The 20,991-nt window shown below is 40.1% G+C and overlaps 1 protein-coding gene across 1 annotated transcript in view; it reads left to right on the forward strand.

Annotated features, from left to right (window-relative positions):
* Positions 1–2,755: 2,755 nt before the first annotated feature.
* The window catches only part of LOC143128184 (patr class I histocompatibility antigen, A-5 alpha chain-like), an 83,041-nt gene continuing 64,805 nt past the window's right edge, over positions 2,756–20,991 (forward strand). Inside the window, exons 1-2 of the mRNA XM_076289835.1 lie at positions 2,756–2,863; positions 18,695–18,955. Coding sequence (XP_076145950.1) covers positions 2,803–2,863; positions 18,695–18,955 — 322 coding nt within the window. The 5' untranslated portion in view covers positions 2,756–2,802. The remainder of the gene's footprint in view (positions 2,864–18,694; positions 18,956–20,991) is intronic.

Below are 20,991 nucleotides of genomic sequence, written 5' to 3' on the forward strand. Positions count from 1 at the left end.
ACTTTAAAATCAAATTTTACTTTCAGTTTCAGTAGGAGAGAAACCCATCTGCAAGTAAAGTAGGCCTATAGAAATGTCTTGTATGCCTCTCAGTTGTGTAAATATTGGTAGACGAATAAAATAAATAAATAAAATAAATATTAAAATATAAAAAATAAAATAAAATAAATAATTATTGCATGCATAGGCTAGATGGGTAGGCTATGTTAATTATTTCTTGTTTAGTGTAAAATAGCCTAAGTTGAAAGCAGGGATGGATTACTGCACGGGCCTACCGGGCCCAGGCCCAGGGGCCCAAGGGGTCAGGGGGCCCTGAAGCCCAAGCCTTTGCATGAAATCATTGCCTCAATATCAACAAATCAGGATTTAGGCTATGAATCTGATTGAATTTAGTATTGACCATCCCCAAAATGCACCAGAATACAGGAAATCACATCAAACTAATTTAAACATTTCTGGGGGAGGACCCCCAAACCCCCCCTCCCACATATACGACAATTACTGGGGGGGGCCTTAATACATCTGGGCCCAGGGGCCCAAAAGTTCATAATCCGCCCATGGTTGAAAGTCTCTCTTTGCAGCTCTGACAATGGCGCTGAGTCAAGATGGTTCCAGTGGTGATGTGTGGCTAATCTTGTCACCATTGATAAAACAGGCGTGGAGGAAAAATGCATACTAGGCAATGACCTGCCAAAGTTCTTTGATCAGTGTGTAGTTGCTGGATATAAAAAGTTTTGCTAACTAGTAAACTATGAAATATATTCTGTTTGTCTTGAATTCGATTTTGTATTTAGCATATTAAAAACGCATTAAAGGTCTTATTAAAACAATAAAGCCTACTTCAACAAGGGTTAAGTTATGAAATGCATTATGATTTGATGCAAAGTTACAAATGTATGATTCCCAAGATGACTCAGGTGTTGCTACGCAGAATTGACAGAAGCAGGTTTTGGAATGCCTTGTTTAGTGTGGGTTGAAGATGCACTTGAGAATTTTTGTCTACTATGAGCAAGGCCTGCTTATATCAGCTCTGTGTCTTGCCTAATGTAGTCAGCAAGATAGATACTTATAGAGCAGGGTCGGCGCCAGAGAGCAACGGGGGGGGGGCTATGAGCACTGACGGGCAACTGACGGGGGGGACTTCACCTCACTTTTATTAGTTATTTTTCCAAAATTGCCATATAATAAAGAGCATCCTTCGAGCCTTTTGGATAACTGAAACAATATGATAATGGGTGAAATTGTGTAAGAACATAGTGGTCATAGCCTATAGCGTTGAATAGACTAGCACACAACGTTTAGAATAATATAATTTTAATAGAATAGCATTGCATAAGGCTACAATACTTGTAAATAGGCTGTAACAGACTCATCTAGCAAGCCTAGGCTACACTAGTCTTCACTGTGTCTTTCCATTCATTTCGAAATGTTCTTGTAAGATGCTCAAAAGCAAATTGCACGTACTGATAATATCGCAACATTGCATGTAGGCTATGTGATCGCTCAAAATGTTCCTTAAAGTAGGCTAAATAACAAATTCTAACACATTTACGAAGTGGCTAGGTAGGCTAGATGCACCAACTGTGATGGAAAGTTTAAGAGCGAACAGGACACTCGGCATGGCTTTTAGTATGTTGTGCTGCTCTGACAGTCCACTTTTATTGACTGGTTTCTACTGTTTTTGAGTTTGGAGATGGTTTTGCAGCGACAGGCTATGAATGCCGACTCCACAACTGTCGCATTTCCCAGCCAGGTCCATGAAAGGCTTTTTGTCACTGCATCCAAAAATGTCTCCCTCTGGATAAAGCAGTTTAATACCCGTGCTGTGTTGCGCTCACTTAAGGGCGATTCCATCTCCCCTTAAAGTAGCCTACATGATCAAAAGCAGTATGTCTCCGTTGCTCGAGTTTATCATTAACACTGGACAATATTGGAAAATATAAGAAATGCGACGTGTCAGTTTGGCCCTTTATTTACGGTTTCTGCAATTTAGATTAACAGCTCATGCATTCAGCTTGTGCTTGGGTCATCCTGCGGTCAGAAACAAAACCTTGTATTTTCCATTATCCTCCCAGATCTATCTTGAGACCTTTTACTTAATTTCTTATGCAGCAGTGTCTAAAAACCCTACTGGTCGAGATTTATGCTCATTTGGCGTTGCAGGAGTGGTGGTAAATGTATCGGTGGCACTCACTGCAACTGTGTCCGAGTGTGCAGAATCCCTCTTCATCGCGCAGTTTGCGCACAAAATCAACAGTAGCATAGTTGACACACGTGTCATGTTTCATTTTGAGTAGGCTAAGTGTTGAACATCAGTGTTCAATATGGATTTTATTTCAATCCCCCCTAAGGCCCACCCTTGACGCCGATGCTGACCACCAGTGGTTCCCGGACCACACTTTGCGAAACAATGGCCTAGGCTACAGTAAACCCAGTCAATTGTGTCATCAGTTTCGCTTTTAAAACCCAACAGTGTAGCGTGAGAGGGAGAGTGCCCATTGCATGCTATTTAATTTGCAGCGTATAGGGCATGACAGACGAGCGCACACTAGCCTACGGACCCCGCCCCCTGCCCCCCGCGGCAGTGCCCTTTGCTACACATTTCTCTGGCTGCACTTTTGTCTCATCCCAACCTTACCTAGAAACTTCTTCCACGAAACAGATGACGCAGGTGCTGCTCTACGATGTCGTTGGATCTCTTATTTTATCGTTTCCGGTTTGCCGTCCCACTGTCATTACTTGTTCTGTGCTAGGCCACACTGGCAGGTGGTTAGTAAGCACTTGCATCAGTTACATGTTAAGATGAAGTTAACCGTACTTGCCCTTCTCCTCGGCGTATATTGCGTCCATCAAATATCTGGAGGTTAGTTTTTTGTTATGTTTAGGCTACATGTGGTAATCTTTTCTGTTTGTTTGGTTGTTGCATTTCTACTGACTAAAAATGTAGGCCTATCTTTGTATTGTGGATCTCACATTTAAGTGCAACTGAACTGCAGTTAGTGTGACATCGGTGTTTAATTAGTGCAAAATGTTGCTTGTTGTGGACTGGACATTAATTGCCTTCAAGTTCATAAAGCAACTTCTGCCTCACAGCAGGTCTAATGGACGCGTCTTCTGTCCTAAACTGCCATTGCTTATTTGCGGTAAGGCGCAGTCACAGGAGTTTGAACGGCCTGAGTTATTCGTTTGTTGGATCATGCACTAGATACACTTTCGTTTGTACGACGGAGTATTAGGACCACACACAGCGTTCGAATTATACTGTGAGCTTCGGGGGGTACAGCTATTTCGATTGGTGACGTCACTCTCCATTTTATAGGCGTACACACATGATTTCACACTTGTGGTTCACAGTCAATTTCCCTTCGAAATATACCGGTAGGTCATATGACCGTTACTGGCTGGCCGACAAATTAAAATAAACTAATCATACTAGCAAGCACAATATACCTTACACGTTATGGGAAGGGTTGAATTTGGGTAAACAATGTTTCAAGGTGCGCACCGTGCGTAAAATTGCGCGCCACAGTCAAAAAATAGTGCAATGCAAACATGGAAATGTATACAGACCAATAGCACGGAAAATGGCAAACATGCAGCTTAAATTTAAGACCCAGAGTTGTTTACAGATGGGCCACAGAAAGTCTCCCGTTTAATAGCCAAGTTCACCTAGCCTAATACAAGGCCAGCCTTTGGTTCATTTGATTCGTTTTTCTTGGATAGCTAGCCTGCCAAACATCAAGCAAATAAAAAAAAAAGACTTGTTCACGGTTGGAAAACAAATATCTTCACGTTATTTAGCGTAGGGCATTTCATATAATGTAGCCTAGTGCAGTGGTTCTCAAATGGGGGTACGCGTACCCCTGGGGGTACGTCAAGGCACTCCAGGGGGTACGTGAGATTTAAAAATATACATATATTTAAAAAGTAGAATCCATGCAAAAATACTTTAAAAACAATTATTTAATAGACATTTAAGGAAAATATAATTTCACAAAATGAATTTTATATTTCTGTAGGCTTTTCAATTTCATTATCCTAAAAAAAAAACATACTAGGATGGTTCGACCCAACCTGTCACATGCCACCCGCCATCACCTGTCAATCACTGTCAAAACTCAAACGATGGAGTCGTGGTTGAAGTGTAGCGATGGCACGGTGCACAGTGCTCTGTTTTAAGTCTTTTTTTCTCAACTAAAAATGCTTTGCGCTGGTTAGGGGGTACTTGGCTGAAAAAATATTTCACAGGGGGTACATCACTGAAAAAAGGTTGAGAACCACTGGCCTAGTGCATTGTGCGCCTGGTGTTATATCACAAAACGTTTGTGCAGCAATACGCTTTTAAGAAAGGCTGATCGCTAATAATGGCAACTAGGAAAGACATTTCAGGTCCAAATGATTATTATACGTTCACGTAGCGTTTCAAACAAACTGCAGGTAACGCTGCAATTATGGGTGTATGGGCATTTGCTTAAAAAAGGTTGAGAACCACAAATCTACATGCGAAATTTCCTGAATATTAGTGCAAATTCCCTCATTTATTTAGACATGATATTATATATCATATGAACATAAGAATGAAATTGCACAAAATGATAAATAAATCGCCTCATTAAATCTCTCCCGTGTCAGTATATCTATGGAACTCCTATGGTGTGTGATTGTAGGCCTGATTTTTAAGCTAAACAGCAGCGATGGTCGTGGCCGCTGAGTGGAAGGGAGACCTACGGTTAAACCATAGGGATCTTGCTACTCAATGTTTTTCTAAGGTTGGCTATCACTATGTTACAAAGGCAGTGAAATATTAGACAAATGTATGGCCAGTTGGCCACCGCTTGTTAACCCATACGCATATCAGGCTTTTGCAGCCTACACTGTGCATTTGTTTTAATTCGTCAGTATTATATCACAGCAAAGAACACAGTCTGAACGTACCAGAGTAATGGTACAGCCCAATGGGGGTGAGGGTTTGAAAATCGTATTTCATTAGATTATATCCTGAATTGTTGGTATGTGATGGCAATGCTGCATTTAATTACATGCAATATTGGATAACATTAAATGTTATTAATTTTTTTCAGTACCCCCCAAACTATTATTTTCATCCCTTTTGGGAGGGTCCAAGTCTCATCTAGGGGGGTCGGTCCCCCCCAATACCCCCCGTAATTCGAACCATGGTGCTATGCCTAGGTGTCCTGGACAGCCTAAGTGCCTTATTGGTTTCACCTGCACTTAGGGGTTGGGCTATAAAAGGGCTTCTCTCTCTCTAACAGGGGGGCACTCTTTCCTTTCATATAGGCACTATTTGTCTTCCTTCCTTCACGGACACGCTCTCTATCATTCTTCATCTCACTCTTCTTATCGTAATGATAATTTTCTTCCTTTACAGTTAACATCCTGATACTGATCTACTAGACGCTCACTACATCCATACACGCACGACATTGCACCAAAATACCCTAGACACATAGTATTGACCTGATTTGATTGCACTTCTTTAAATAAATTATTCTTTACAACTGTTTCTTGTCCCTCATTATGTGATGGCGTAAATTAGCCCACGCCGTTACACACTGTACTCAGTGTGTGTAGTGAGATTACATATTTGGGCCATATTATTGCAAATGACCTGTCTGATGACAAAGATATCTATAGGCAGCGACGGAAGCTATATGCTCAAGCAAACATGTTGGGTCGTAAGTTTAGCATGTGCTCCGTATCTGTGAAGATATCACTCTTCAGAGCGTACTGTACAGCTTTGTATACTGCCCACCTATGGTGTAGTTATAAACAAGGCAGCATTAGAAAACTCACAGTGGCGTATAATGACAGCATGAGGCTGCTGCTGAGTGCGCCAAGAAGCTCCAGTGCAATCCAGTTATTTGTCAGTGTTGGGGTACCTACCTGCTCTGCTGTTTTACGTAATCTGATGTATAGATTTATGTGTAGGGTATCTGTGTCAGAAAATGACTTAATTGCTGTGTTGGCTAATCCTATACGCAGTTCTGTTAGATTTTCTTCCAGACTGTGGAACCATTGGCGAAAATGTCTGATATGCTAGACATTGAATATTGTGGGAGGCTTCTTTGTATTGTTGTATTTTTACCCTGTGTTTTTTACTGTGATATGGATCCCCCTGGGTCTGAAATAAAGAATTATATATATCATATTATAGCAAAATTTCTCTGGCCCACTTCTGGGCCACTACCTTGCCTATGGGTTGCCTCAGTGTTGGCCCACTTCTGGCTTGGTCCCCGGCCCAAAAATGGCCCAGTCACTGATAACTGACACAAAGAGTTTGCTCTGGCCCAGTTGTGGCCCACACACAGTAAAATTACTTATTACTCTTTTCTGATTGGCTTGCGGGGTGGCTTTTAATTCTGAATAACGGGACACCTATGAAGTAGATCTGGTAAAAAAAAGTTTAATCGCCGTTCCATATCAATGCTTATGAATGGTAACTATAACAACGATAGTAGGACGACGGGTCGCAACAATGGAATCAACTGTAAACAAGCTAACTGTCCATGCTATCGTTGTTATAGGGCCAACGAAAGTTGTACAAGAAGCTGAACTAGTGGGCTTCTTTTTACACGATACCACGTGTTTCCTTTGCGTGCTATAAAGGCATGGCTTTACAGTGGCAACTGGGTGATAAGCGGGATAACGGCCTTCGAGGTGTGTCCAGTTATACGGAATTAAAGGACTTCTTGAATGAAGTTCTTTGCCCCTTGCCCTCGTCCATTAATTCCGTATAACAGGACAACTCGGCGGCCGTTATCCCTTACTTCACATAGTTAAACATTTACAGAAATATTCTGTCTCTCTCCCTCACTCACATACACACTTCTCTCTAAAAGAGTTATTCCATTGTCAGTAGTGGGTTGTGAGTTAAGTGTGGTGTTAGAGCTTTAAATTCTGTATTTTTGTATCATGTACCATGACCTACCCAGCTACACACACGCACATACATACACACACTTACTCTCAAAGTATTTTTCAACAGCAGCAACCTTTGCCACCCTCCTTCTCTTTCTGTTGCTGCATTAAGGTAAAAAATAATATATATTACAAGATTATTGAGGTCTAAAGCAAGATTTCAACATGTCACCTGTCAGAGAAATTATGTTTGTCCACTCAAATATACTTACTGATAGCCACCTCAGCTCTCTCAGTTGGGGGTTGGTCAAAGGTCAAAATGTTTGCATATTTCTAATTTTGAAGTTAAAAGGAACAGTTTAAGAGGTTACATTTTGCAAAAAAACCACCCTACTAATCATTGCTATCTCTCTTACCAGTTGCCAGTGTCTGTCCTAAAACAAATCTGGAAGCTTGGCACGGTTGGCAACATCCTCTAATGCCTTCTTTTTTTATAATTATATTTATTTGATTTCATACATGTAACAGAAATTGCTTATACCAGTACAGACATATTAACTATTATCAATTTATAATCCTACTCAGGCATGGTATTCACATTCTGTTACTCATACACCCATGCACCTATATATACCTAGGACACCCATACCCATTCATACTCCATACATCTATATACCTGCTGGATGCCCTAGCACACACACACACACACACACACACACACACACACACACACACCCGATCACACTAACAACCCTACACTCACACATTGTTCTCCATGAGGTTCTCCCGTATAGTCTTTATAACTTGCCCAACATTTGATTATAAAGATTCATAAATGTCCTGCCATACTCTATTAAATTGTTCTATTTTATTTCTGTCCTCACACATTGCTTTTTCTATACTTAAATAATATTTCATCAATCCCTTCCATGCCTGCATGGATGGGGCCTGTGTGTCTTTCCAATGTTTCAAAATGATTTTCTTATAAACCAAGGAGGACAAAAGAATCTGCCATTCTATTGGATACTTCAGGTTATCTGTTCTCTGCAAAATACATAGTATAGGTGTTAATTTGCACTCAATTTTGCAGGTTTCAGTCAACAACTTTTGAATTTCCAGACAACCCTGTTTAATTTTCTTACATTCCATGAAGGCATGTATAAGAGTGTCCACATGAGAGCCACATTTCACACACAAAGCAGAGGATGATGGGTCAAATTTATGTATTTTAGATTTTGTGTAATATATTCTCGTCATGAGCTTATATTGTGTAAGCCTCAGGTTTTCATTGATGGCAATATTATTGGTTAGGTTTAGTCCTTCCTTCCATTTTGTATGTGTATCTGTGATACTTTACCAATTAGTTCCTTTTTCTCTCCAATTTTCATAAAAAGCTTCTCTAATGTTGTTGATTGAGTATTATAATTTAGCTCAACATTCTGTGATATCCAATTTTTCAATTGTAGATATCTAAATGTTTCATTATCTGTTAAGTTAAATTTATTTTTGAGCTGTTCAAAAGTCAGAATTTTGTTTTGGGATATAATGTCAGAGATAGAGAATGTCCTACTTCTATCAATCCATGATTGCCATTCTAGTTTTAAACTTTGAATAGTTATAGATGGATTGTTCCACAGGTGTGTATTCCTAGGGAGACTAATATGCACTCCTATAATATTTTTAATCTTCTTCCATGCCCCAAGTGTACTGTTAATTACAAAATTAGAAATGAAATTTGGGCATACGAAAAAATAAATAAATAAATAAATAAATAAATAAATAAAAATAAAAATCTGACTAAACCTATATGACCGCCGCTTCGCTGCGCGGCGGTCATAATTATTGTGATTACGAGCCAGTGGTTTTCAAACATTATGCGTGACTCGGACATCTAACTAAATGCAACAGGCTCATATCGTCCTCGCATTTGCAAAATGAGGACCAGTGTTTTGTCAAATTGCAAATAGCTATTCGTTTTAACTATTTTTTTATGATAGTATGAAGTGCTTTTTGTATAGACTACTATCTTAATATTGGAGTATGGGGAGGGAAGTGGCGCGTCTGCAGTCAGCCAAATATGAATGTAATTCTGCAGCATAAAGCAGATGTATTTGTTTATTGTACAGAAAAATAAAAATGACATGTCAAGCAGTCAATTGACTACATTGCAGTCAAGAAGTAGGACAAATTAAGACACTGTTTTGATTTGCGTAGTTGCGTTACCCTCAACACTGACAATAACATAGACAGCAAATTAAGATATTTTTTCGTTTTGTGGAGCGGCACCGGTAGGCTATCAAAAGCAGATTTCGATTTTCGCTACCACCGTATAGTCAAGCCTTAAAGGAACCGTATGTAAGAAAAATATATCAATTAATCATAAAATGGCCCTGATATGTCACTAGACATTAAGAAATCATGTTAATTTCAAATACTTATATCACTGACAACAGTAGTCCAGCCAGGATATTGTCATTTAAAAAGTGAAGTTGCAGCCCTCAACTGTTGTTGATGTTGTGTTTTGTCATGTCATGTTGTGTTTTGGCCTGATGCGCCACCCTCCACCTATCTCCTAATCACGAAGTCAGTAGTGTTTCGCCATCAGGGTTGGCAACCTCGAGTCAGGGGGGAGGGGATGGGGATACACCGCTCTTCAGTATTTTGAAAGTGATTGCAGTACCAGTTTAGGCCACAATCTTACATATGGTTCCTTTAAGCCATACAAGTAGCCTTAATCGAGGTAATGTTTAATTACGATTTATTTTGTTATTGAATTCGTAGGCTGGGATTCCTCTCTGTAACAATTACGTTTAAAGGTAGCCTAGCCTCCTGCTTTTTCAGAAGGAACGGCAGTCAGGCTACTGACAGAGCGATGTACAGTGGCAGAGCGACGCACAGTGGCTGAAAGTGGTACTAAAGCTTCACGCAGCTTCACGCCTCGTAATGCGCGACTGAAGTGGCCATTTGAAAGCGATGCCCACTGTAGATTCATGTATCTGCGTTGAATGCAGCTAATACCCTCGCATGTATGGTTTTCTGTTACCTAAACTATGCATGAGTGTAGCCTAGTTGTTGTTGAGCGTCGCTGGTGTAGTGTCGCCAACAATCTTAGGTGTAGCTCTGTACTTCGCGTTAGTTGGGAATAAGTAGCTTGGCATACAAAACAAACTCCGTGGGGTTTCCGTTTTAGTAGATATATGTGATTTGTTTGCATAGTGTTTTGTTATCACACATTTTGGTCATTTATACTGAGAAATGTTACCTTCCCTGCCTGTATTTCAGTCCAGATCGTCACGTTAGTCGGATAATTTATAATTAATGTATATGCTCCAAGACCAAAGTCAGCGCCCAACTTCTACTGTATCCGAAGTCATGAGCAACAGGCAGATGCAAGACGTGTGAAAAATCACCACTTTATTCAATGGGCAATAGTTTAGACAATGCATAAGTCTCTCTGTTTTGGCAGCAATCAGTAGACGGCAGAAGCATCTTCTCTCTTTCCCTCTCTCGGTGGCCGCTCGCTCTAAATTCTTAAAGGAGCCACACCAATTTTACAAAGGTCTCTAGTAGTAACATTAGAGTCACATGAGATCATGTTTTGTTGCCCTGTCAGATTTTACTGAGAGAGACAGTGCAAAATAATTTACCGTATTTTCCGGACTACACTTTTTTTCATAGTTTGGCTGCGACTTATAGTCAGGTGCGACTTATATATGAAAAGATATATGTTTTTAAATGTTAATTCATATTAAAGCTGCAGTTGGCAAGATCTTTTTGATCATATTCACTGAAACTGACACAGAACGACAGAACATCATAAATCAGCCAGTTTTATAAAAAAAACTGCACTTCTACCTCCACCTAGAGCTTGTTATTTGTTTTGCAAAAATCCACAGCTCCCGGTTCTTCTGGTCCAATCAGAGCAGGGCTGAGTGAGATCTGACTGTCAATCAAAGTCTGGTGCAGTCTTGTGCGCACTGACGAGCACAAACTTGATGAGAGGGTGCTCGGTGGTAGTGCGGGAGGGGCATGAGAGTTGTAAACATTCAACAATTTGTCTAAGTCTCCTCAATCTGTCAGACTTGCCAACTGCAGCTTTAACTGACATGAACCCTACATGAAACCGTCTACAGCCGCAAGAGAGCGCTCTCAAATGCACAAGTTCTGTGAACTTTCAGTCAGAGATTAGTGCTTGCACTATGCCTGAAACACACATACATACCTAAATCCTCAAATTATGGCCTGGATTCTATTGATAGCCGGGCCTCAGATTCGGACAAATAAGGCCAGTAATAATTTTGTTTCCATTTAACTCATAAAAGAGCTCTTCTTAATATTTCATATTGTTGGTTGGTTTAATATTGTTGCCAATGAAAAGTCATTGTCCTACACCAGTGGTTCCCAAACTGCTACATCCTGACTCGGCTCGCGTACCCTACGAATTTTATGAAAAAGTAAATCATGCATAATTAAAAAAATAACGCAATTTAGGCTATCGTAGACCTCTTTGGCTATATGGAATAAGGTTTCCATTACAGCACAGCACACGTTTCATGAATGAATGAAAGCGGATGCCTTATCTAGCAATGCGGATGGAAATCCTGACACTCTTTCAACTACATGAAACTTAAAGGTTGTATCAGCGATAGTGGGGATACGTCACTTCTGTTGATGTTCAAAACAGAGAGCTAGCTCGCTAGTCCCTCCCCCTCCCTCCCATGCAATTATATCTCTCCTAAACGCGCATCTCGTCGGTTAATGTTTGAAACACTTTATTTTGCCTTTGAGTGGGTTGCCAGCCCTTGTTGGTAGCAATTGTTTTTGTGTACATATCTCGGAGCCTAGGCTGCCAACAGAGACACGTTTTCTTGACAGCCTGCTTATGGGGCAGACAGCTAGTGGATCGTTAGGAAAGTTTAGATGAATGTGATCATTTATGTTTGGGCCTTTTGGGGGTCTGCAATCGCTGATACAACCTATAATAGTGAACTATCAAATACCACACAGATTTCAGTGGTCATCAGTTCCGATATTTAGCAATATAATCAAACAGTCCAAATGTAAATTAAATCCCAAATCGAACATCTTCTGCTGCTTCAAACGAAAAGTAGGCCTATGTCTCACAATAAAACGCACCACGTAAGAAATAAAGGCCTAGCTGTCTCGAATACAAGCCTACCCTAAATAAAGGTGCTGTGCTTTGCACAGCCTAAATGAAAGACCCCAGCCATAATTTGAGGATTTACGATAGTCTGTCTCCTAAACATTCCTCACCTGTTATCCAGACATGCATGAAAACATTTGAAAACAAAACTTATATGTAATATTTAATCGCTGTTTTGCTACAAATTATCTTTCATGTAATGAATGCGCACACTAGAAAGTGAAAGTAGGCCTACTATGCGCTCTGTGTCTGTAGCTGTCTGTTCACGTCCGCAATCAATTATACCATGTAAAGGTGTAATAGATAATGATAACGTTCCTCAAATGAAGAACACATCCATATTCTCTCACGTTATAGGCTTCCTGACGGTTCCTGATCGCTAAACTTTTGTTTTCCTTTCCTGTCAATAGCGGTTGATGTAGAAGCACCTCGGCTATAATTTGACTTCAGCGGTGACAAATGCTGCTGAGAGAGAGAGAGAGAGAGAGAGAGAGAGAGAGAGGGAGGCACCCGCAAAGTGGTCCTGCGCATGCGCGTCTCTGCCCAGTCAATAGTCCCGCATTCAGGCCGCTCCATTATTAGATTAACGTTCAGACAGCACTGTAAAATGTGTGCGGGAATTTCTCGCATTATGATGGCTAGAGTTGCGGGACTTTTATTATTATTATGCGCAATACTGTACTTACTAACTTCTGCGCAATACACGCAATCCCGTGCTGAAATTTAGGCCCTGGTTTTAAATGTGCATCTTTTTTTCTCCCGAAAATTTGCACTGCTGCCGGCTTGTGCCTCCATGTTGCCCAAAATGCTTGATTGCATTGCATTCTCCACATTTTTTGCTGAGTTTTCATGTACCACAGCAGCATTTCTGTTCTGTGAATCATTTGTAAATTGCTTTACAATTAGCGTCGGGCCCTTGTTGCCAGCCTTCGGCTTGCCTCAGCTTGCCACTATTCATTCACTCCTTCGTCTTCATTAACATTCCCGGTAGAATTCTCAATATTTTTGGCCTTTATGTGTCCAGTTACATAGTCTGTCTGTTCTTGGTCTTGGATTTTGTGAAAATACATTTCTAAATATCACCTGCTTGCTACAGCTTTGGTCTGCACATCCTTTAAAAACCGCATCTTTTTCTCTCTCGTGAGCATTTAATCTGCTGCCGCCTTGTCTCTCCGCATCGCCCATAATTCTTGATTGCATTGCATTCTCCACATTTTAGCTAAATTTTCATGTACCACATCAGCATTTTTGTTCAGTGAATCTTTTGTAAATTGTGACCCTGCAAGGCGAAACCAGTCGCTATTGTGCTCACATGAACGGCCATTAACTAAGTGTTCCAACTATATGTATATCGAGGGTATTGGAAAAAAGTATCGCTAAGATAATCGCATCCAAAGTTGCCATGGTTCTCCTGTCACGATACGCCAGAAGAAGAGAAAATCACCTTTTTAAGTAAATTGTCACGTGCGATAGTGTGAGGACACAGCTATTATTAGCCTTACGGTAGCGTGACTTTGAAGCGGATGACTGACTATGTCCAGTTTCATCAACCGAGTGAGTGTCTTTTTCTGCCCCCTAGTGAATACCTGGGACGGTCATAAGGTGTCAGTATAGAATATAATAAATGTATTTCGGGGGAAGTAAGGAGAGAGGAAGTTCTGTGTACACAGATTGTGTATAGGCCTACTTTTAAAATGCGCTATGTCAATGGAAAACTTCTCCTGGTCCGTAAAATGACGCCAGGATATATCTAAAAGTTCGTGCTTTTGACTGTTCGGGCCCTGAAAGGCAAGTCTTTCACATTCATATTCGGTTAGATCTGCCAAGAACGATAGAGAGCTGACACATTGAGTAACGAGTAATGAGTAAATTTTAGCTCTACCGTAAAACCTTATAGCGGCGTGGACAAAGGGAATGACTGCTAATGTGTTGAATCTTCACCTAAATAAAGTCAGGGTTTAACAGTCAAAACATATGTTTATCCGTGAAATTTGTTCACATTATGAAAGTGTAGACTATATACTGTCGAATTATGCGAAAACGTGAAATTCGACATTTTAACCTGTACGTTTGTTTATCGTGGATTTTCTCAAAATAGCACTGTGCGCAAAGCGACTGGTTTCGCCTTGCAGGGTCACAATTGCTTTACAATTACCGTCTTCATTGACATTAATCTTTTTGGCTTCAATAGTCCAGTTACTTAGTCTCTGTCTGTTTTTGATTTTGGATTTTGTGAAATACATTTCTTATAGTCAGGTGCGACTTATATATGTTTTTTCCTGTTCATAACAAATTTTTTGACTGATGCGACTTATACTGCGGAGCGACTTATAGTCTGGAAAATACGGTAGATAAATCAGATTCTGGGAAAAGACAATCCATTTCCCGGGAATCCCGGGAAATAGCTGTTTTTTTGTTTTGTTTTGTTTCAAACCCAATGTATCAATATCATTCAAATATGCATTTCCAAATCCCAAACTGACATTTTTTATATTATTTGTATCATTATTAGGGCAAAAGATCACAGTTTATGTCCATCATCAACACAGTTTGCAATGATCAATTCTGCTGCGTGGGTAGCCTGGGTTTTCCCATGCTGGCTTATGCACACAATTTTATTCACGCTGCTAGGCAGCCTGGATTCTATGGACTTCGTTTTATATGACCTTCTAAGCTTGCCAGAGGCTGAAGCCCTTAGGCTACTACATTTAAACACAATTGTTGCCGCGAGGCATTCCAGCCTACGAATTTAATAAAAAAAGTAGGCAAAATCATGCATAATTAAAAAAAATAACTAAATTTAGGCTACCGTAGGCCTACTTGGCTATACGCAATAAGGTTTTCATTACAGCACAGCGCACGTTCAATGAATGAATTAAAGCGACCACCTTTACTGCAATAAACGCAGCGGGTGGAAATCCCGACACTCTTTCAACTACATGAAACTTAATAGTGAACCATCAAATACCCCCCAGATTTCAGTGCCCATCAGTCCCAACATTTAGCATTATAATCAAACAGTCCAAAAGTAAATTAAATCCCAAACCAAACCGAAAATCGTATGCTTTTGATAGCCTACCGCTGTTATGCCGCTCCAAGCAAAACGCATGCCTCACAATAAAACGTAGAAATAAAGGCCTGTCTCGATTACAAGCCTGTCCCAAATAAAGCCCTGTGATTTGTGCAGCCTAAGTAAATAATACAACCTGGCCATAATTTGAGGATTTACGGCATTTAAAAATTGTAAGAACTTCCAATTCACGGCACGTTTTTTATTATTATTTTTTATGCGTTCTGCAGAGTAGGGAGACTGGTGGTGGTCACATTTTGAATTGAAAGGGAGAAAATGGCGCATATCGCTCATATAGGCCTACCTATACTTTTTTTTTTTGACAACGTAGGCTAGTTAAGGCGGCAGGCGTGTGTTGCTAAAGCATGTGTTGCTTAGCTGCAAAGTGCTGCGGGAAACCCTGCGGCTGCAAACAGGAATAATCACTCGAAGTTAACCAAATATTTCTAGGGCAGGGCAGGCATATTTCTCTTTACAAGTTCAACTAATTTATAGAAAACGACCCACAGAAATGTACAACTTCGCACTGCAAAAACACAGGGCCATATTGATCAGACTTCCCGGGAATCCCGTTTCCCGTGTGTAGGTCTAATTGAGTGCGTCTCACTTTAAGACATTCATGAGGGAGGAAGGCTTGCAGTTTTAACAGTCACACAGTTATGGGCTACTGAAAAGTGCGGATGCAATTCATAATGTTTTCAATATAATTAGTTACAACAATGTTTGGGACAAGCCCTTTTGAGTCTTGGAAAATACTTTTCAATTTACATTGGAATTTTGCAAACATTCAGTGTCAGAGTCAATAAAATGTACTGTAGCCCTGCATGAGTAGCCTAGTCGATATTGACAACCAGTTGTAACCAAGCTTGCTAAGTTCGACATCCAAAAAGTATTCTAACGTTACCTTCAGTGTTGGGAGTAACGGCGTTTAAGTATAACGGTGTTACTAACGGCGTTAATTTGTCAATAACGGAGTAATCGAATTAATTACTTTTTACAACGTTACAACGCCGTTAACGTTACTGGGTATTAAATGCGGTGCGTTACTTACTTTGCATTGATTAAATAAACTGTGTAATCCGGACGCACCCCTGGCTCACAGCTGGTGAGGAGGTGGGTTAATAACGACGTAAGCGATTATGATTGGCTAAGGCAGAGTCATGTTTCATGATAGCCAATCAGAGCCAGTGTTTTTACACACTTGCCAGCACACGCGCCACACACACACGCAACAGCTAAAGTAGAGATTCGATGAAACAGCAGAGGTCAGGAGCAATCCGAAGTTGGCATTTTCAAGGTGGAGATATAAGCACTACTTCAAATTCATTGTGGTCAAAGGCAAGAACGTTCATGTAATGTGTAGGCTACATTATGTCCAGGAGCGAAGACTTTGTCGACATCCGTTGTGAGCAACTCTTATTTAATGAGGCATCTCACACACGAATTCCAAGCTAGTGGCCAAAAACACCGATAGCCTACCTCCACCACAGATGATAGCTCGCCATCCACTAGCAAAGAAGGACTCGGAGCAAAGTCCTCCAAGCAGCAAAAGCTAGATCTTTCTGCCTCACAACAAAAACCTATGACACAGGCTGAAGTCAACCGTAGGTCTGTCGATGTGCAATATCTTGAATGTCCCCTTGGGGATCAATAAAGTATCTATCTATCTAATAAATATCGAAAGTTATGTAGCCTACAAACACCTGTCTGTTCTACTAATTTCAACTGGCTTTTCAAAACTGCTCAAAAAATCCAAATTCTTTGACATATAGCAACTTTTTTTTAACAGTAACGCAAATAGTTACTTTCCCTGGTAACGAGTTACTCTTATCATAGAGTAATTCAGTTACTAACTCAGTTACTTTTTGGAACAAGTAGTGAGTAACTATAACTAATTACTTTTTTAAAGTAACGTTCCCAACACTGGTTACCTTAGAGATACGGCTTGCTTGAGTAACTTAACTCAGTTTTGAACAAATTTGCGCAGCATGGTCATGATGCGGATTAAATAGCAATTTAGCCCTTCGTCTTCTATGCAATGCTTCCATGTGCCAACAACAATCCTTGAACAATTGTTAATGTTTTGTTAAGAGTGTGTCCATGAGAGGACCAGGCGGGGGGTGATACATGGTACGTCACCGATTTTGATGAAACTTGGCCAGTTTAGCCAAAATAGTACACATTTTGAAACAACGCAGAAAAAACTACAATATTCAGACCTGAATATCTTCGATGAGCAACCTACTTTTTTTCAAAATTCATTCAGCACATCAGTGGACTATATAAATCAAAAGAAAAATGCTCTGCCTTTTTATTATTTTTTTCTGTATCCGCCTAAATAGTGTGATCCGGCCAGTGATTTCAAATTAGGGCTGTCAATCGATTAAAATAATTAATCGAATTAATTACATACTCTGTGATTAATTAATCTAAATTAATCGCATATATAATTTTTGCTGTGAAAGTATTTTAAATTCAAATGAATCATTGAATAATCAGCATTTGTGACATTGACTTCAAAAACTCTTTTATTATTATTTTCACTCTTCAAATAATTGCCATAATAATCTATGATATATTATCACATACAAGGCATTTCAGGCCACAGATATGACCTAGGGGACACAATGAAAATAAATTAACACTCCCCTCAATGTCAAGACCTATTTCTTTGCATTGATGTATAAAGAGCACATTCCTTGCTGCAGACATTAGAGGACTTTATTTTCAACACTTTATTTTTATTAACACCATTAGGCCGTTTTTTTAAAGTAAATGTTCCAATCAATGATCCAGGCAGCACGTTTTCTTCTCTCTCCTTCATTTTACAGTCTAATTTTTACTGACTAGAACTCGGGGTCAAAGGTCATACAGAATCGATTAATCTGCACAATTTTTTTTAATCAGTTATTTTTTCTCAAATTAATTAATCGAAATTAATCAGTTATTTTGACAGCCCTATTTCAAATACATATCTACTTCAATGATTGGTTGAAAAATAATGTTTATGTCATCTATGGTGGACAAATTGAGATACATTATCATCAATCATGTCTACTGATTAAATCCAAGCTAGATTGTATGTCCTGAGTGCAACATATTCCTTAAGGTAGCTCAAAGTGACATCATCGGGTGATATACACCCGTATACCCCTAGGTCCAATTTTTGCAAATGTATTATCTCAAATATATCTCAGGCCTAGAAGCAGTCACTTGGACTAAAATAATAACTTAAAAGTAAAGTAAAAGTTTGGTAGCCAAAGGTCAAGATCACTGTGACCTTATGTACATCCCATTGTGGTGAATAAAAACCTCTAAAAATCCCTGACATAATTTCAAATGTGATAAAGAAATGCACTGTTTTTTCAGTGTAGTGTTTATTTGAATATATCAGGTCCAAACAGCCACTTCTACAGAGTAAAGCTCATAGAAAATAAATGTGATGGTCTGAGTGTCATGGTTATAATGCTTAAATTGTTGTGGTGATCACATCATATCAAGAGAATATTTTAACTGTCATACTAGAATTTAAAACAATTGAAAAGTCTGTTTGGACTGATGATTATTTTATTCTGTTGCAGTGATTCACAGCTGGAAATCCTATTGGACCGCTACTACGGGGCTGAGTGAGTTTCCTGAGTTTGTGGCCCTAAATATACTTGATAATGAGATTATGGGCTACTTCGACAGCAAGGCCAAACGCTTTGAGAGCAAGCAGGGCTGGATGGTTGGGGCCCCGTGGCAGGACTATGAGGAGAGAGAAACAAACCTCCTGATGTATAATGCTCAAGTATACAAGGAAAGAGTCAACACCGCTATGCAGCGTACCAACCAAACTCAAGGTAATTAGTGGGTTTGATCCAGCAAGGCTTCGCCATGCTGTGGGCTATTGTTCTTCTTAAGTTTACTTATTAGTGGGTTTGATCCAGCAAGCCCACTATTGTTCTTCTTAAGTTTACTTTATTTATTAGTGGGTTTGATCCAGCAAGACCACTATTGTTCTTCTTAAGTTTTCTTATTAGTGGGTTTGATCCAGCAAGCCCACTATTGTTCTTCTTAAGTTTACTTTATTTATTAGTGGGTTTGATCCAGCAAGACCACTATTGTTCTTCTTAAGTTTTCTTATTAGTGGGTTTGATCCAGCAAGACCACTATTGTTCTTCTTAAGTTTTCTTATTAGTGGGTTTGATCCAGCAAGCCCACTATTGTTCTTCTTAAGTTTACTTTATTAGTGGGTTTGATCCAGCAAGCCCACTATTGTTCTTCTTAAGTTTTCTTATTAGTGGGTTTGATCCAGCAAGCCCACTATTGTTCTTCTTAAGTTTACTTATTAGTGGGTTTGATCCAGCAAGCCCACTATTGTTCTTCTTAAGTTTTCTTATTATTAGTGGGTTTGATCGAGCAAGCCCACTATTGTTCTTCTTAAGTTTACTTATTAGTGGGTTTGATCGCCATGCTGTGGGCTTGTTCTTCTTAAGTTTACTTTATTTATTAGTGGGTTTGATCCAGCAAGCCCACTATTGTTCTTCTTAAGTTTTCTTATTATTATTAGTGGGTTTGATCCAGCAAGACCACGGCATGGCTGAAAGCCATGCTGTGGGCTTGCGGAGCAAGCCCACTATTGTTCTTCTTAAGTTTTCTTATTAGTGGGTTTGATCCAGCAAGACCACAGCATGGATTGTTCTTCTTAAGTTTTCTTATTAGTGGGTTTGATCCAGCAAGACCACAGCTTCGCCATGCTGTGGGCTTGCGGAGCAAACCCACTATTGTTCTTCTTAAGTTTACTTTATTTATTATTCCCGTTCACCCACTTTTTGGCCGAACTACTGCTCCTAGACCGTTTGAGCTATCAACGCGGTTCGAACTCCAAAAATTCAGGCCCGAACCGGTGTAACTTGCTTGTTAATTTCGTGTCGCTGGCCCTTGTCGTTTTCGCGGTATTCCCGTTTTTCTGCGTTTTTTGGGCCCATTGAAATGAATGGCGGAATGTTCAGAATTCAAATTTCGATTGTGACATCACAGCTCTAATTGCTTAAGCTTGCACCTGGAAGAGTTCTAAGCCACCTGGCAGAGCTCTAATGGGCTGGGCTGGGCTGTCTGTGTATATGAAGGTGTGTTCATGTAACTTTTGACCCGTATGTCCGATTTTCATAAATGAGGTACCGTTGGAATCCTTGGATGAGGCCGAGTTCCATGCTCCTGATCAAACCCACTCTTGCAGTTCCTCGGAACCGCAATTCTAGTTATTTATTATTCCTGTTCACCCACTTTTTGGCCGAACTACTGCTCCTAGACCGTTTGAGCTATCGACGCGGTTCGAACTCCAAAAATTCAGGCCCGAACCGGTGTAACTTGCTTGTTGATTTCGTGTCGCTGGCCCTTGTCGTTTTCGCGGTATTCCCGTTTTTCTGCGTTTTTTGGGCCCATTGAAATGAATGGCGGAATGTTCAGAATTCAAATTTCGATTGTGACATCACAGCTCTAATTGCTTAAGCTTGCACCTGGAAGAGTTCTAAGCCACCTGGCAGAGCTATAATGGGCTGGGCTGGGCTGTCTGTGTATATGAAGGTGTGTGCATGTAACTTTTGACCCGTATGTCCGATTTTCATAAATGAGGTACCGTTGGAATCCTTGGATAAGGCCGAGTTCCATGCCCCTGATCAAACCCACTCTTGCAGTTCCTCGGAACCGCAATTCTAGTTATTATATCTTCCTATTCACCCACTTTTTGGCCGAACTACTGCTCCTAGACCGTTTGAGCTATCGACGCGGTTCGAACTCCAAAAATTCAGGCCCGAACCGGTGTAACTTGCTTGTTGATTTCGTGTCGCTGGCCCTTGTCGTTTTCGCGGTATTCCCGTTTTTCTGCGTTTTTTGG

This window comes from Alosa pseudoharengus, unplaced genomic scaffold, assembly GCF_046254945.1.
Source record: "Alosa pseudoharengus isolate Yale_2024_CS ecotype anadromous, Long Island Sound unplaced genomic scaffold, YU_APseudo_1.1 YU_APseudo_1.1_scf_1, whole genome shotgun sequence".
Lineage (NCBI taxonomy): Eukaryota > Metazoa > Chordata > Actinopteri > Clupeiformes > Clupeidae > Alosa > Alosa pseudoharengus.